General features: G+C 55.8%; 4 protein-coding genes across 4 annotated transcripts; 2 read left to right on the top strand and 2 right to left on the bottom strand.

Annotated features, from left to right (window-relative positions):
* Nucleotides 1–3795: 3795 nt before the first annotated feature.
* KRP23_12884 (ABC transporter A family member 1) lies at nt 3796–9630 on the top strand (the record flags this gene model as incomplete). Its single annotated transcript, XM_067883527.1, has 1 exon — nt 3796–9630. The coding sequence occupies one exon, from the start codon at nt 3796–3798 to the stop codon at nt 9628–9630; it is 5835 nt and encodes a 1944-aa protein (XP_067738966.1).
* Nucleotides 9631–9741: 111 nt separating this feature from the next.
* On the bottom strand, nt 9742–10368 carry KRP23_12883 (uncharacterized protein; the record flags this gene model as incomplete). Its single annotated transcript, XM_067883526.1, has 1 exon — nt 9742–10368. The coding sequence occupies one exon, from the start codon at nt 10366–10368 to the stop codon at nt 9742–9744; it is 627 nt and encodes a 208-aa protein (XP_067738965.1).
* A 1162-nt stretch (nt 10369–11530) lies between these two features.
* KRP23_12882 (ABC transporter A family member 1) lies at nt 11531–17386 on the top strand (the record flags this gene model as incomplete). The annotated part of the gene is made up of 1 exon (XM_067883525.1): nt 11531–17386. One exon carries the CDS (start codon nt 11531–11533, stop codon nt 17384–17386), a length of 5856 nt encoding a protein of 1951 aa, XP_067738964.1.
* Nucleotides 17387–17513: 127 nt separating this feature from the next.
* On the bottom strand, nt 17514–18002 carry KRP23_12881 (uncharacterized protein; the record flags this gene model as incomplete). The annotated part of the gene is made up of 1 exon (XM_067895805.1): nt 17514–18002. The coding sequence occupies one exon, from the start codon at nt 18000–18002 to the stop codon at nt 17514–17516; it is 489 nt and encodes a 162-aa protein (XP_067738963.1).
* Between the last annotated feature and the right edge of the window lie 164 nt (nt 18003–18166).

Here is an 18166-nt window from a genome sequence, read left to right as displayed (position 1 = left end):
GTCGACCGCTAAGAGTAATCACAGCGTCTTTCGGAGCGGCAATTGGATGAAAGAGGCAACCACCTGCCGTTTGTCTGCTGAGTTCGAGTCACACGATCATTGATGATCGTCCAGCGCCAGGAAAATCCACTGCCCGGTACCACAGGAATGCATGCTTCGCGAAGCAAGCGAAAGATGCTAACAGTTATTGTGCCTTTCTGTCGTTTTGCCGGGGCTTCAGCGGACTTTGATACATGTAGTTTCTCAGCGAAGGCGGGACTTCAATCGTAGGATTTGTGAGATAGGACCTATGCTCATGAAGACTTACGGAAGTCGTGGGAAGGAAAAAGTCTCCGATCGGCCGCGTATTCTCGGCCGCCGCAAGGCATGGGTCAGGCCCTACAGACGCAAATACCGAGTTCCGAGACCCTGCCCGCAGACCTTCCAGCTTCGTTGATAGCTCCGACACAGTATTGCGGAGGTCTTGCATCTGCTCTTTTCGTGAAATGCGGCGCTTGTGTCCTTGGGGACGTGGTAAAGCAGTCGCGGGTCGGCTTGGGGTTTCCTCGCAATTCGAAAGCGAATCCGAGAGGTTTGGACGCAGTGACACCGTGACGATCTCACCTGATCGCGGGTGAGGGCATACCGCTGCAGAAGAGACCCTCGCAGCGAGGTAACCTCGTAGTGGAGTTCGACGTGCAGTTCCCCACCAAACTCACAGAGGCGCAGAAGAGTTGATGCGGGCACTTCTGGCGCGGTGAAAGGCGCTTCGGTGTGCGAGCGTCATCCGTTTCAGAAGCCCCAAGATGAACAACAAGGACGTTGCTTTTGTTCAAACACGTACACGTTGGTACACTTCACAAATGCTTACGATGCACTCCACCCTCGTAAGCGCGCGGCGGCGACGCACCACTACCACAACAGCAGCAGCCTAGTCGCGCGCGTCGAACACGGACAGCAGCAGCTCGCGCAGGTCCTTGCCGAGCTTCTTCTTCTTGTAACGGGTTTGATGTCGCGCAGCACGATGTGGTAGCGCACCACGGCCCTCACGCATCATAGGAATGCCTTCGTTGACTTCGCTCATGGGCATCTGCTGAACAATGGCGCGCACGTTCAACCACATCCTACACATAAACAACGTACTCGTCCTCTCCCGGGGGGTACATCGTTTCGTCCTCGTCCTCCCCAAAGTACATGAAGCAAGCAGTATACTTCGAGGCCGATTGAAGCACCCGTCCTTCTTCCCAGAGCAGCTCGAACTCGCGCTTGATCAAATCAAGATGCGCCTGACCCGTGCGCGTCTCAAAGATCTCTGCGTGGCGGGCACCATTGAACGCAACCGCGCTGTAGTTGCCCGTGCCTTGTAAAATAAACTCGCCGTTGACGATCGTCCATTTGCTGTGGACCATGAAGCTGGCCACGTGTCCAGTCTTGATCGGAGAAGACACCGGCTGACAAGCCTGCTCCCCTGGTGCCACAACGCCACGCCTTGGCTGCAAGCTCTCCCCTCGTTCGTACATGGCGTAGTAATGGGCGACCGTCCGTCGATCCCAGCCCGGGTGCTCCTCGCACACGGCCATGACGTCCTTCTTGCCGGTCCGGAAAAATACCCGCTGCTGCACCGCTCTTTATTTTACCGTCGCGCTGAGGCTTTCGAGCCGAACGGATCTGGCTGGAGCCGACATTGGTTCATTGACTTTGTCTTATTGGGCCTAGGTAGCATCGGTTCCAGTCCTCTGGAATGGGCTATTGTCTACAGATTGTGGTCGGAGCTGGAAATGGAGCTACATGTCCCTGATTGCCGCCAGAGGTTGCCATGGACCGAGCGCAAGAAATGCCTTGCTGCGCATGACATTCATGAATGGACGGCACCGCAGTGTCCCTGGCCCTTGAAGAGGAAACTCGAGGCACTCCGTTCCGACGGTCGCGCAGGAAAGGAAAGATCCCGCCAAAACGAAGTGAATATCCAGCCATGCAAGTCAATGGATAAGGGTAACCCTGATTTGTACCCGTTTACCGGATAAAATAATACGCCATTGGCGTATACAATGTCGAATTTTTGACAATGTCGAACTTTTGCCCACTTTCCGATTTTGCTACTGTTTAATTGGCTCGGAAATTCGAAAGTGGGCAATTCACACTCCAGTGGAGGATAAGTTGCCCACTGCCCAACATTTTTTTTTGCTATATTAATTGGCTCGGAAATTTCAAAGTGGGCAACTTATCCTATGAAAAAGGATAAGTTGCCCACTTTGCGACTTTCCGAGCCAGTTAAACAGCAACGTCGAGGATCGGCCTTTCCGAGCCATTATTGGTTAAATTTCATGGAGGATCCAACTTTCCGAGCCATTGATTGGTTAAATTAAATTGGCTCGGGAATTTCAAAGTGGGCAACTTATCCTATGAAAAAGGATAAGTTGCCCACTTTGCGACTTTCCGAGCCATTTAAACAGCAGCGTCGAGGATCGGACTTTCCGAGCCATTATTATTTCAGCGTGGAGGATCCAACTTTCCGAGCCATTGATTGGTTAAATTTCAGCAAGGATCGGAGGTCGGGCCACTTCCGTTTTTCCTAGCACGTCAAATGTACACTGCTTCGCGACGCGTCGTGCCGAATGCCTACAGAACGCAAAGTCCGCTGCCCAAGAAACGCCGTCCGCGACTAACCCCATCAGAGAAGTCCCAGATTCGCATGCGATACCAGAAAGGGGAGAGAATTACCCAGCTGCATCAAAGCACAGGACACGCCCGCAGCACGATCAACTCCATCGTCCACGCCCAGCCCAATCAAGACGAGTCCAAGCCCGGTAAACCCTGTCGGTGGACCCCCATGCGTTTCGTGGTGGAAATGCTGTAAAAAACGAGGTCTTAGCGTCACGCAAACCCTATCGCTCAAGGACATCGCAAGGATAATGGGGGTCGACCGTCGAGTATTTGGCCGCATGGAGCAGGACATATTGGGTAGACTACAAACTGCAGTTGTAGACTACTGGTTTTCTCGCGACGAAGCTGCACCTCAGAAGCTCATTGATTTGCTCGACGGCGCAGAGACCTCAGTAGATATTGCTATGTTTATTTTGACGCATCCGGAACTGACCGACGCTATCATCCGGGCCTCCCAGCGTGTCACGGTTCGTGTTCTCGTTGATCGGGCACAAGTCACCGAGAAAACGTGCAGCTATGATAAAAAAAACTGGTTGAAAACGGGGTCAACGTATATCACGCAGGCCCCAGACTCATGCACTGGAAGGTAGCGATTATTGATGGAACCGTGTTGACGATGGGAAGCTGACAATTGGAGTGTGGGGGGAATGACGTTGAATTGGGAACATACTGTTGTATTGCGTGGTCCTATTGTTGGAGCACACGCCGTTGAGTTTGACGAACACATGTGGTCTGTTGCCGTGCAAAACAACTGGCAAGTTGAGATAGATAGCCGCGGTAATGTTCATCTGTAGCGTCAAGCGATGGAAAGGAAAGATCCCGCCAAAACGAAGTGAATATCCAGCCATGCAAGTCAATGGATAAGGGTAACCCTGATTTGTACCCGTTTACCGGGTATTAGTCCGGCACCGCCCATTGAATAAACATCCCACTCTCATTGATCACGCCGGTGTGATTTGCGTTACCACTTTCCAGTCGAGCTTTCCAGTCGAGCTGCGATCTCATCAACGCTCACATTCCATTCCACCCTCTCGAGCGCAAGTCTCCGCTAAAGTCTCCGCTCATCCAGCAACAGTCCGTTGCAACCACACACACACACACACACACACCATTGAGTCCTCGTACAAGTCCGACTTGGCATCTCCCACCACAATGAAGAGCGAGGCTAGCGTTTCCAGTTCGTCCCTCGCAGCCAACCGCACGACGTGGGCGCACATGCGGACGCTGCTGTGGAAGAACTACACGCTCAAGCGAAGACACGTCCGCGCCTCGGTGTTCGAGATCGCGCTGCCCTGCCTCTTCGTGCTGCTGCTCGGCGCGCTCAAACACCTCGTGGACGACGTCAATGTGCCCGCAGGATGGAGCGACGACACCGTCGGCACCTCGTACAACCTGTTCGACCCGAGCGGGTTTTCGCTCTCCTGGGTGCCGTCGGAGCTGCCCAAGTGGACGCAGTACGAGACGTCCGTGACGGGGCTCATATGGTACTTGGCCCGCCAGTCGGTCGTCAACGGGGTGAGACTCAACCAACTGTCCACCAGTGACTACAGCGCGTGCACCGCCGGCGTCGCGCTGTACGGTCAGGTGGACACCAACACGTCGTCGGACTCGACTGTCCCCACCGAGTGTCACGGCCGGGTCGTGCCCTACAAACTCGCGGTGGTGCCCGACAACGCCTTCACCCGCCAGTACTTCATGCAGACGATGGACGTGTGGTACCCGCGCGTGAACCTGCTAAACGACTCGACGTCGCTGCAGTTCGCGAGCCTGAGCGAGAGCGTCGCATTCTTCGACTCGGAAGACGCGCTCGAGCAGTACGTGAAAGGGAACGACTACGGCTCCAGCCTCGAGCACCCGCACATCTACGGCGGCATCGTGTTTGACAAGTACCCGACGGGGGACGACATCGGGTCGTTCGCGTCGATTGAGTACACGCTGCGTCTCAACTCAACGGAGACCGTGAGCGGCGAGCTCGGCCTCATCCCGCCGACGAACGGCGACGCGGCGTCGCTGTACCCGTCGCAGAGATCGATCTCCACGGACTACTACACTCGCTACACGCTGACGGGCTTCATGACGCTGCAGACGCTCGTGACTCGCTTCGTCACGTGCATGCCCGAGTGGGATGCAGCGACGCAAACCACCACGGGCCAATGCCAACGCGCGCAAGCCACTGCCACAGCCTCGGACGAACTGGACGCGCGTCTTCTGAAGTCTCTCGAGAACGATGCCATGCTGACCTCCGCCCTCAGCGAGTACGCCACCGCTGCTGGTGTGTCGAACGTGTCCTTCTCCGACGAGTTGTCGTTGCTGTCGGACACGACCAAGGAGGCTCTGCTTACCCCTCTGCGCCAAGCTCCTCAGCCGTATTTGGGCGCCTCTGTCGCTCCGTTCCCCATTGAAGCGTACACGAGCTCGCCGTTCTACGACGACGTGTCGGATGTGTTCGCCATCATCTTCATCCTGTCCTACTTGTACACGACGTCGCGAATTCTGGTCGTGTTCATCCAGGAGAAGGAGCTGCGGCTGCGTGAGTATATGAAGATCCTGGGCGTCAAGGAGCGTGCGATCATCGCGACCTGGTACATCACGTACGTCGTCGTCATGTTCTTCGGCGCGGTGCTGCAGGCCCTCACGGGCCTCGCGGGGTTGTTCTCGAACAGCTCCGTGCTCGTCATCTTCCTCTTCTTCTTCCTCTTCGGGCTCAGCGTGCTTTGCTACGGGTTCTTCATCAGCACCATCTTCAGCAGTGCGCGCGCGGGCTCGTTCATTGGCATGATCGTCTTCTTCCTCATGTACTTCGTCTCGCAAGCGTTCTCGGACAGCTCCGCCGAGCACAGCATCACGTGGGCGTGTCTAATGCCGCCCGTTGCGCTCTCGTTTGGACTGTCGACCATCGCCGACTTCGAATCGACCGGCATTGGAGCGAACTTCGGGAACCTGTCGACGCTCAACGTGAACTTCCGACTCAGCACGGCGCTGCTCATGTTTGCTGTGGACTGCGTGTACTACACACTGCTGGGCCTGTACTTGGAAAAGGTCATTCCCAAGCAGTACGGCACGTCGCTCAAGTGGTATTTCCCCTTGTCGCCGTCGTACTGGCGAGAGCGCAAGAAATCTGCGCTTCCGGGCAAGACGGAGACTCCGACGGACGCGCTGCTGGACAACGTTACGGTGGATGTGAACCCGAGCATTGAGTCTGTGAGTGCTGAGCTCCGTGAGCAAGAGCGACGAGGGGAGGCGCTGTCCGTGCAGCGACTGCGCAAGGTTTTCGATGTTCCTGGCGGCAAGAAGGTGGCAGTGCAGGGTCTGGACTTGGTCATGTATAAGGACCAGATCACTTGCCTGCTCGGCCACAATGGCGCCGGTAAGACCACGTTGATCTCGATGCTCACCGGCATGGCAGCACCATCGAGCGGTGACGCCACGTACCGCGGGCTCTCGCTGAACCAAGATATGGAGGAAATTCGCGAGTCGCTCGGCATTTGCTTCCAGCACGACGTGCTCTTCGAGGACTTGACGGTCGAGGAGCACCTGCTGCTGTTTGGACGGGTCAAGGGATATCGAGATGACGAGCTCCAGGGGTTAGCGGACGTGCAAATCGGCAAGGTGGGTCTGACGGAGAAGCGCCACGTCCTGTCGAAGGAGCTGTCGGGCGGCATGAAGCGCAAACTTTCGGTCGCGATTTCACTGCTGGGTGACAGCTCGCTGGTGTTCCTGGATGAGCCCACCTCTGGCATGGACCCGTACAGCCGTCGCAGCACTTGGGAGATCCTGCTGAACAACCGCAACGACCGCGTCATGGTGCTGACGACGCACTTCATGGACGAAGCGGACATTCTGGGCGACCGCATTGCCATCATGGCGGAGGGCGAGCTTCGTTGCTGTGGTTCGTCGCTGTTCCTGAAGAACCGCTACGGTGCGGGCTACAACCTGACTCTGGTGAAGGACGACGCCAAGTGCGACGACAAGGCCATCACCACCCTCATCAAGTCTTACGTCCCATCCGCAGAGCTGCTCAGCAACGTCGGCAGTGAGATCGCGTTCCAGCTCCCTCAGAAAAGCTCGCCGCAGTTCGCCGCCATGTTTACTGAGATGGACAACAACCTGGGCAGGTTGGGGTTGCTTTCCTACGGCATTTCGGCTACGACGTTGGAGGAGGTGTTCATCAAGGTCGCAGAGGCAGATGACGAGAACCACCAGCACACGTTGGGCTACCGCGCACAAGCGCAAGATGGCGATGCGAATCCATCCGTAGTGCTTCAGACGAGCGGTCTGTTCTTCTCGCACCTTCGAGCACTGGTGCTCAAGCGATTCCACCATGCCAAGCGCGAGAGGAAGATGATCATCTATACGACGTTCTACCCGATTCTGCTTCTGCTAGCAGGCCTGCTCATTTTGAAGAGCAGCAGCATCACATCCGATGACCCGAATCTGGCGCTCAACACGAACGCGTACAGCTCCGACGGCTCCAATCCCGCCCCGTACTATTGCCAAGCCGACGACGCGTGGTGCAGTGACATCATGGGATCCCATTTCTCCGGCGCGGACGCTCAAGAACTCTCCATTCCGTCCCCAGCTTACAGTTCGAACTCGCCGACAGTCTTCAACGTGAGTTACACGGACCCGGAGATCAACGCGACAGATGCAACTGGATACGAGCTTCGCGTGGGGCAGGCGATATACAACCGGGGATACGGGGCTAACAGCACAGGCGCAGTGGATGATCAGTACGGCGCTTACCTGGTCTACGGCGACAGCAGCGAGCAGGTCTTCGGCTACAACTTGTTCGTCAACACGACTGCGACTCACGCGCCTGTGATCTTCAAAGCGCTGATAGACCAGGCGATCTATCGCTTTTTCGCAGCCAACACGAGCGATTCAGCGGCTTCGAGCGTGGATCTGACGGTGAACAACCACCCGCTACCTCTCACGGCGTCGGCCAAGGCGCTCTTTGGCACGATTTTGGCTTTCAGCGCATGCGTCTTCGTGTGTATTTCGTTCTCTTACTTCCCGCTCACGGTCGTGGTGTACTTGGTGAGAGAGAAGGAGGCGAACCACAACTCAAAACACCAGCAGCTGGTGTCTGGAGTCTCGCTGGCAGCGTTTTGGCTGGCAAATTATCTCTGGGACCTCATGATGTACGTCGTCCCCTGTATCGCTGCCATCCTTTTGATCAAGGCCTTCGATATCTCGGCTTTGACTGGAAGCGCTGAGTGCACGGGCTGCACATCGGAGACGTTTCCTGCCGTGATCTTGCTGTTCGTCCTCTTCGGCTTCTGCGTCTGCCCGTTCACGTACTGCCTGTCGTTCGTGTTCAAGGAGCACGCGTCATCGCAAACGCTCACGATGAAAATCAACTTTCTCCTGGGCGTTGTGCTCATGATCGTGTCGTACATCCTGGATATCGTAGACTCGACCAAGTCTGTCAACTCGGTGCTCAAGTTCGTCTGGCGACTGTCACCTCTCTTTGATCTGGGCAACGGGCTGCTCTCGTTGGTTCTCAACGAGATCGACACACTGAAGGACAGCACCACCGACAAAAAGAGTCCGTTCAGTGCGGACCTCATGGGCTTCGAGCTCATGTACCTTGTACTCATGAGTTTCGTCTTCTCGGCAGTGGTGCTTGCGATCGACTACGGCGTGAAAATCCCCGGTTTCCGGCGTGTTAGCGCTGGCGCGGAGAGCCTCGACGATGGCAAATATGTCGTCGATGAAGACGTTGCCAAAGAAGCCCAGCGAGTTGCCCGAGGGGAAGCAGACGGTGATGCAGTCAAGCTTGCTGGACTTCGCAAGGTCTACCCGGGTGGCAAAGTGGCGGTCCGTGATCTGTCATTTGGTCTCAAGCGCGGTGAATGCTTCGGGTTCTTGGGTATCAACGGCGCCGGCAAGACCACCACGATGAAGATGCTCACTGGTGACGTCCAACCAACCCACGGGACTGCTACGCTGGGCGGCTTTGACATCCTGTCGCAGCATATCGAGGTGCGCCGCCAGATTGGATACTGTCCACAGTTCGACGCCTTGTTTGAGCGCATGACGGTGCGCGAGCATTTGGAGCTTTTCGCTGCGATCAAGGGTGTGTCCCGATCCGACATGGCCGCTGTCGTAACGGAGAAAATTCACCAGCTCAACCTCGCTGACTTCGAAGACAAGCTGGCCGGCAGCCTCAGCGGCGGCAACAAACGCAAGCTGTCGGTGGCGATCGCGCTGATCGGTAGTCCGCCGATCATTTTCTTGGATGAGCCATCGACGGGTATGGACCCGGTGTCCCGCCGATTCATGTGGGATGTCATTGCCGACATTTCGACCCGCGGCAAGGAATCCACGATTGTACTGACGACGCACAGCATGGAGGAGTGCGAGGCGCTGTGCTCTCGTGTGGGCATCATGGTGGGAGGTCGTCTTCGGTGCTACGGAAGTGTGCAGCACCTCAAGTCCCGCTTCGGTGACGGCCTCGTGTTCGACGCGAAACTCGACACGCCGACTGCCGATGAGCTGGAATCCATGCTCCAGCGTGTCTTCGACAATGGCGATGCCTACGTGACACCGATGGAGCTGGAAGACAAGTGCCGAGCATTTGGTAATGTCGAACTGGCCAAGCGTATCACCGCTTCGCACCCGACCGGCTACAGTCTTGCTGCGGCTATTGAGCGTGATGGCTTCGCACGAGCAGAGGCTTTCTGCTCGTGGTGTGTCGAGGAGACTCGGTTCGACGCTCTGAACGACTACTTGCTGCAAGCTTTTGGAGCCGATGGCGTGGTTGTTCTCGAGCGCCAGAACGACTTCGCTCGCTTCAAGGTGCGCAGCTCCAACAACGAAGTGAAGCTCTCGAAGATGTTTGCGCTGGTCGAAGACGTCAAGGCCAAGATGCACATTCGCGAGTACAGCGTTTCGCAGACGACGCTGGAGCAGATCTTCAACTCATTCGCGAGCCAGCAGGAGGAGGAGCAGGGCGCCGTTCGCGGTGTCTTCCAAAATCCGTAAAGGAAAACTTGTAATGGAATTGTATCATTGGTATTCATGGGCAAGAGTGGTTACTGCTAGCACATTTTTCAGCAACAGCGGGACGTCACACGGTAAATTATCGGGCCTCAGCTACAGCAAGTCAAAGCTAGTGGCTGCTGCGCGGTTTGCACGGCGCTCCAACACCCGTCGCAAGCGTCTGGCCTCTTGGACTTGCAGGTTCATCATATCCCGAAGTTTTGCATTTTCTTCTTCTGCTGCTTGGCGTTGTTCCAACTGCCGCGCAGCAATCGGTTCCCAGAGTTGAGAGTCTCGTGACATGACGAAAGCGCCGCCGCCTACTTCGGCTCGCAACGACGCAGTTCCCAGCGCTTGTAATTGACTCGCTAGTTCCTTGACCTCGTCACGCAACGCGTGTATCTTCTGTTTGTTGGAGATTCTCTTCGCCCGATTAGGTTTTCTGGGAGGTTGTTCAAATGCTGACCGCGTGCCCACGTCGGCGATGTCGACAGACGCAGGCGAGGCGAAGCAGTTGAAATCGAGGTCTGGGTCACGCCTCGGCCTTTTGTTTGGGCGCACACAGTTCACTTCGATTGGCATGTCCTCGTGCCAAACGTCCTCGAAGATGCACAGAAAGTCAGGCGCGTCTTGAAACTCCAGGTCGTCCATGAACGTATCGCCGTCAGCATCAGGTATTTCAAGGGAATGGGCGCGAGTAAAGGCACCATGTTTTGAACTGGAAATCGCCGACGTGGTCATTGGGACGTTTGCAGGATCATTCGAAGATCCAGGTGCGCTGTCCCATGCTTGATGTTGCGGAGAGAACGAGAGGGAAGCTGGAGAAGTCATACCCTTAGCTGCCATGACGCAAAAGTCGTTGTGCGGTGGCAATGAGGATGTCTCATTGGAGGCTGAGCACTGGTGCCACCAGTGGTGGTGCTTCACTGCTCTCGATAATCAACTTTTTATCACGGAAGTGGATTTTCTCGTAGGGCGATTTGACCAACTGCTTTGCAAATCACCACTACTGTTGAAGCTTTCGTGGTTAACCTCATCTTAGCTTTCCGCTGCGTGAACGCGACTGACGCTTACTGCTCTCGTAGTAGACATGGCTTGCAGACTTCTTCAACGTGCGGCAGGGCACGAACCAATATCAATACCAGTACCGAAACCGATCCCCAAATCAAACGGTAATGGACTGCTCCAGGGCGGCAGACCTGACAAGTGGATTTTTGCTGGTCTTGGCGGTGCCTTCTCACCAGTTTTCACATCTCTACCTCGCAACAAGACTTCTCTGATTGCACTCGCGATGCACTGTTCCTGTACGTTGCAGCGATTACGACGGATTAATACGGGAATCGCTAGCATGGTAATAAGTCTGACAAAATCCAGGGATCCCTCGTTCGCGGAGTTGTTGTAGACTTGCAACCATGTCAGGGTTGACAGAAGCCTGCTCTGCAGGTCAGGCACACGCCCGGGAAGTGATGTTAATAATAATCCAGGTCGGCACGAGAAAAAAAATCTCCAACCAGCATTGTGCCCGCAAGACGACGAACAAGCGGTGTTCGAAGGCGCGACATTTGGCGGGCTGCCAGCACTTGTATGACAGATGTCTCGGGTGCAGTAAACTGTTCAAACCAAAAGTTTACTGCAGTCGGTACACGAAGTTTCAGCCAATTGCAAGCGCTCCAGTCGGGCTCGATTACACTATGGACTCAACCAAGAGATTGTGGCACGCCAGGTCATCGCCATATGGATGCCCCCCACTCCCCCATGTTGCATCTGGTCGATCCAAGCGATGCACACCACGCAGCGCAACCTTCAGCACTCTCAGCTCACCTCATTCTCCAATTCGACACCAAACGCACACTTCAACAACAACAACCACTGCAAAAAAAAACAAAGTTGGGTTTGCGCGCCGATGACTCTCCAGGAGAAGCTCATGAAAACCACCAGCCGAAACCTGTCTGAGCGACGTACGTCGTGGACTTACATGCGCGCGCTGCTGTGGAAGAACTGGCTCATCAAGAACCGCCAGCCCGTCGCAACCGCGTGTGAAATCCTCGTGCCCACCTTCTTCATCCTGCTGCTGGGACTGCTCAAGTTGATCACAACGACAGTGGACGTCCCTGCAGGCTGGAGTGATGACGCCGACAACACTGCTGGCACCAGCTACAACCTGTTCCAGCCGACGGGACAGACCATCGAGTGGGTGGACACCGACCTGCCCAAGTTCGCCCTGCACGAGTCCACCATGACCGGGCTGATGCTGAAGCTCGGACGGCAGTCCATCGACGATGGTCTTCGACTGGAAGAGCTGTCCACCACTGATCTGGCCGCTTGCAGGACGGGTGTGATGGCTGGCGGACTGACTGACACGGACACGTCGTCGCCCTTCAGCGTGCCCAGTGAGTGTGCCGACAAGGTGGTGCCCTACAAGATCGGCGTGGCGCCCGACAACGCCTTCACGCGCAACTACTTCGCCGAAGCAATGGACATGTGGTACCCCCGCATTGACTTGCTGAACTCGTCGACTGAGGCGCTGACGGTTCCTTCGTTCAAAGAGAGCATCCAGTTCTTCGACACGAGCGACGCACTGACGGAGTACGTCAAGAGTGACAGCTACGGTGACAACCTTGACAACCCGAAGATCTACGCCGCCATTGTCTTCGACTCGGCTCCATCGGGAAATGACATCGGCTCGTTCGCTTCGATTGAATATTCACTGCGCTTGAACTCGACCAAGGGTGACGGTAGAGACTCTGTGGGTCGCGTGCCAACTACGGATGGCTCCCTCGTCGACCTGGAGTCGTTCCAGAAGGATATCGTTACAGACTACTACTCGGTCTACACTGTGACGGGCTTCATGACGCTGCAGACGCTCGTCACTCGTTTCGTGACTTGCATGCCCGAGTGGAATTCGGCCAACCAGTCTACCACGGGAATATGCCAGCGCCCGCAGACCACGGCAGTTGCCTCATCCGATCTTGACAACACACTTCTCGACGTGTTGAACGCAGACAGTCTGATCCAAGAAGCACTGAGTGCGCTGGGCACTTCTGGCAGTGCAGCAATCTCGAGTGTGGTGGCTGGCCTGTCGAACAGCACCAAGGAAGCCCTACTGACACCGCTGCGCCAAGCTCCTCAGTCCATGCTAGGTGCCACCGTCGCCCCGTTCCCTGTTGACGACTACACCAGCTCGCCATTCTACGCGAGCGTTGCCAACGTTTTCTCGATTGTGTTCATCATGGCATATCTGTTCACGATCTCTCGCATCTTGGTCGTGCTCATTCAAGAGAAGGAGCTGCGATTGCGCGAGTTCATGAAGATTCTGGGTGTGACGGAGAAGACGATCATTTTGACGTGGTATATCACGTACGCGGCCATCATGTTCGTCGGTGCGGTTATCCAGGCGCTCGCAGGCCTGACAGGGTTGTTCCCCAACAGCTCGTTGATCGTCACGTTCCTCTTCTTCTTCCTGTTTGGATTGAGCGTGCTGGCGTTGGCTTTCCTCATCAGCACTCTCTTCAGCAAGGCTCGAGTCGGTGCGTTCGTGGGCATGGTGGCGTTCTTCGCCATGTACGCTGTTTCGCAAGGGTTTTCGACCGGCACTGCCGAAGGTACCAAGCGGATTGGCTCACTGCTGTCCCCAGTGGCTCTCTCGCTGGGTGTGAATGTACTGGCGAATGCTGAAGAAACAGGAGAAGGCGTGCAGTTCTCCACGATGGATACGCTCAGCGACAACTACCGCATCAGTACGGCGTTGTGGATGCTTGCATTCGATACGATCCTTTACACGGTGCTTGGACTCTACTTCGACAAGGTCATGCCGAAGGAGTACGGCACTTCGCTCAAATGGTACTTCCCAGTGTCGCCATCGTACTGGCGGGGTCGCAAGCAACGCCAGGTGACCGTCGAGGAACCTTCTGATGCTCTCTCGGACAATGTCGCTCTGGACTTGAACCCGGCGTTTGAGCCGGTCAGCGCAGATTTCCGACAGCAGGAGCGCAACGGAGAAGCTCTTACTGTGCAGCGACTTCGTAAGGTGTTCCAGGTGCCTGGGGGTGAAAAGGTTGCAGTGAAAAGCCTCGATATCACGATGTACAAGGATCAGATCACTTGTCTGCTTGGCCACAACGGTGCTGGCAAGACCACACTGATCTCGATGCTCACAGGCATGACCGCTCCTTCCAGCGGCAACGCCACCTACCGCGGCATGTCCGTGAACGAGGACATGGACGAGCTGCGCCAATCGCTCGGTATTTGTTTCCAGCATGACGTCCTGTTTCCCGAGCTTTCAGTTCAAGAGCACCTCCAGTTCTTCGGACAGATCAAGGGATACGCGAACGAAGAGCTACAGGAAGTGGTCGATAGACAGATTCGCGAAGTCGGCCTGACAGAGAAGCGCAACTCAAAACCCAACGACCTATCTGGCGGCATGAAGCGCAAACTATCCGTGGCCGTGTCCCTGCTGGGTGACAGCTCACTGGTGTTCCTGGATGAGCCCACCTCGGGCATGGACCCGTACAGCCGTCGCAGCACCTGGGAGATTTTGCTGAACAACCGCAACGACCGTGTCATGGTGCTGACGACGCACTTCATGGACGAAGCTGACATTCTAGGCGATCGCATTGCCATCATGGCCGAAGGCGAGATGCGTTGCTGTGGTTCGTCGTTGTTCCTGAAGAACCGCTTCGGCGCGGGTTACAACTTGACTCTTGTGAAGGACGACGCCAAGTGCGACGATGACGCCGTGGCTGCTTTTGTGAAATCGTACGTGCCGGCTGCCCAGCCTCTGAGCAATGTTGGCAGTGAGATCGCGTTCCAGCTGCCTCTGCACAGCTCGTCAAGCTTCGCCACGATGTTCGCGGATATGGACAACCAGTTGCAGTCGCTGGGTCTCTTGTCGTACGGTGTGTCGGTGACCACGCTGGAGGAGGTGTTTATCAAGGTGGCGGAACTGGCAGACGAGAACAACCAGCACACGCTGGGCAACGCTGCGCGAACGAACACGTCCGAGTCGGGTGGCGAGTTCTACCAGCCGTGTGACGAGATCATCACGACGGAGTCGATATTCCAGAGACACCTGCGTGCTCTGCTGCTGAAGCGCTTCCGTTATGCCAAGCGAGACAAGAAAGCGATCATCTACGTCGCTGCGTTGCCAGTTCTACTCATTGCCGTTGGTTTGGGGCTTCTCAAGTCAAGCATGGCGATCAGCGATGACTCGTTGAAGCCACTGACGACGGACGCATACTCCGGCAGCGCAACCCCGACGCCATATTTCTGCCAAGCGGGGGCTGCCACTGGAGAATGGTGCAGTGAAGTGATGGCCTCGTCCTATTTCTCCGGTGCTGACGCTCAAGCACTTGCGATCTCGCAGCCAGCTTTTGACTCTGACTCGCCCACCGTCTTCGACGTGACCTACACCGACCCGACGATCAACGCAAGTGGGGCCACCGGCTACAGCGTCGCGGTGGGCCAGCAACTGTACAACCGCGGGTATGGGAAGGGTGCTGATCTCGTGGAGGGTCAATACGGCGCCTACTTGGTGTATGGCGACAGCGAGCAGAACTTGTTCGGCTACAACGTGTTCACGAACACGACAGCATCCCACTCGTCGGCGATTTTCAAGGCGTTGATGGATCAGGCCGTGTATCGCTTCTTCGCTGCTAACAGCACCAGTGACTCAACCTCGACGGTGGATCTGAAGGTGAACAACTACCCGCTGCCGTACACTGCCGCAGCGAAGGCTGTGCTCAACTCCAACTCCTCGTTTACTGCGGCTCTCTTCATTTGTATCGCGTTCACGTTCCTGCCAGCATCCATCGTGGTCTTCCTCGTCAAGGAGAAGCAGAAGGAGCACAACTCGAAGCACCAGCAGCTTGTCTCCGGCGTATCGCTTCCGGCGTTCTGGTTGTCCAACTACATTTGGGATTTCGTCATGTTCGCGTTACCGGGTGTGTGCGCGTTGATCCTGATCAATGTGTTCGAAATCTCCGCTCTGACCGGCCAAGACTGCGCGAGTTGCTCATCCGCTACGTTCCCGTCCGTAATCCTGTTGTTCGCCCTCTTCGGACTTGCGATTTGCCCATTCACATACTGCCTGTCGTTCCTGTTTGAAGAGCACGCGTCTGCACAGACGTACACGATCGTGCTCAACTTCATGATCGGCGTAGTGCTGATGATCACATCCTTTATATTGGATATGTTCAGCTCCACGTCCGACGCGAACTCGGTGTTAAAGTTTCTCTGGCGATTCTCTCCGCTCTTCAACCTAGGCAGCGGTCTGCTGAGCATGGTCACCAACGACGTCGACAGTATCCAGTACAGCGAAGATGGCACGACGAGCCCATTCAGCACGGATGTCATGGGCTTTGAGCTGCTCTACCTCGCGCTCACAGCTGTCGGTTATATGGGACTTGCAGTGTACATCGACTACTCAAAGACGTTTGCGAAAACCAAGAACGATGCCCAAGACCAAGACAACTTTGGTGAAGACCACGAAATCGACGAGGACGTTGAGCGGGAAGCGCAGCGTGTTGCCCGCGGCGAAGCAGACGATGAAGCCGTGAAGCTGGTTGGACTTCGCAAGGTCTATCCTGGAGGCAAGGTGGCTGTCCGCAATCTTTCCTTCGGCCTGAAACGTGGTGAGTGCTTCGGCTTTCTCGGAATCAATGGTGCTGGTAAGACCACCACGATGAAAATGCTCACAGGTGACGTTCAACCGAGCCACGGCACTGCTACGCTTGGCGGCTTCGACATCCTGTCGCAGCAGATTGAGGTTCGTCGCCAGATCGGCTACTGCCCGCAGTTCGACGCCTTGTTCGACTTGCTGACCGTGCGCGAGCACCTCGAACTTTTCGGCGCCATCAAGGGCATCCCCCAGTCTTCGCTGGACCGCGTCGTCATGGAGAAGATCCAGCAGCTCAATCTCGGCGACTTCGAGCACAAGCTGGCAGGAAGTCTCAGCGGCGGCAATAAGCGCAAGCTGTCGGTGGCTATTGCCATGATCGGTAACCCCGCCATTATCTTCTTGGATGAACCGTCGACGGGCATGGACCCGGTGTCCCGCCGATTCATGTGGGATGTCATCGCCGACATTTCGACCCGAGGCAAAGAGTCGACGATCGTGTTGACGACTCACAGCATGGAGGAGTCCGAGGCGCTGTGCTCTCGTGTGGGTATTATGGTGGGCGGTCGACTTCGCTGTTTAGGCAGTGTGCAGCACCTCAAGTCTCGCTTCGGCGACGGTCTCGTGTTCGACGTGAAGCTGGACATGCCAACCACCGACGAGCTGGAGTACCTGGTGCAGCACGTCTTCGGAGACGGCAGCGAGGTCGTCACACCAGCTGAGCTGGAAGAGAAGTGCCGCGCATTCGGCAACGCTGGCCTTGCGGAGCGTGTGACCGCTTCCCACCCGACCGGCTATAGTCTTGCTGCCACCATGGAGCGTGACGGGTTCATCCGTGCCGAGGCCTTCTGCTCGTGGTGCGTCGAGGAAACGCGCTTCGACGAGTTGAACGACTACCTTGTTCACGCGTTTGGAGCTGGCCACGTGCAGGTGATGGAGCGCCAGAACGACTTCGCTCGCTTCAAGGTGCGCAGCTCCAACAACGAAGTGAAGCTCTCGAAGATGTTTGCGCTGGTCGAAGACGTCAAGACCAAGATGCACATTCGCGAGTACAGCGTTTCGCAGACGACGCTGGAGCAGATCTTCAATGCGTTCGCGAGCCAGCAGGAGGAGGAGCAGGGTTCCGTTCGCGGTGTCTTCCAGTAATCGTGAGCCTCCACTTGGATAACCGAACTGTGAAGTGGAAAATAAAAAATATACTTCTGATCCAGGTCAACTTGTATATCGCTGCTGGAAATAACCCATTTCAATACAAATGTTCCGAGCAAGCTGGTTACTGCAGCTGCAATAACTTTACCCTGAGAATATCCAAGTGAAACCTTTTGGTGCTTGAAGTCCTGCGCAGAGCGCCAAGCACTCTGTTGGGAGTCATGACGATCATATGAATAGCAAACACATCCGCAAACGGGTTGCCCACTTCTGCCATTGACGATAGCTGAGTTGCGAGTATCGGATTCAACTGAGGAGATCCCCCTCCGAGCATTAGAGCCTTGGCTTCATCCGACGATTGTGGTAGCCATCCTCCGTTCTCTTTCGCGACGTAAAGCTGGATTTCATTGGCATTCACGTTTTCAAGCTTGTCCGGCATCTCCGCCTTGATCGCTCTCTTTAAAGCTATCGTCTGCGTAATCGCGTTAATATGTACTCCAAAAGGACGACTTCCCGGAATGATACAGCGCAGCATTGGCTTAAGCGCAACTATATGAATTGCACTTGGCTGTGGTGCACCTTCAAACATATCCTGAATGTGGCAAGTCGACATTACCTGCCACACCAGTAAATCTCGTACCAACGAACTGTCCCCGAGCTCCAAGCGATTTATAGCTTCCGAGTCAGCAGACAACCATTCATCTCCACGCTTCGCCAGGTAAAGCCAAATCGAATCCGAAGACACATCCCCAAAGCAGTCGGGTCTCTCTTCTCGAA

Source organism: Phytophthora ramorum, assembly GCF_020800215.1.
Source record: "Phytophthora ramorum isolate Pr-102 chromosome Unknown Phyram_PR-102_s0016, whole genome shotgun sequence".
In the NCBI taxonomy this organism is placed as follows: domain Eukaryota; phylum Oomycota; class Peronosporomycetes; order Peronosporales; family Peronosporaceae; genus Phytophthora; species Phytophthora ramorum.
The sequence above is the reverse complement of the archived record's forward strand: the minus strand, read 5'-3'. Positions and strand labels throughout refer to the sequence as shown.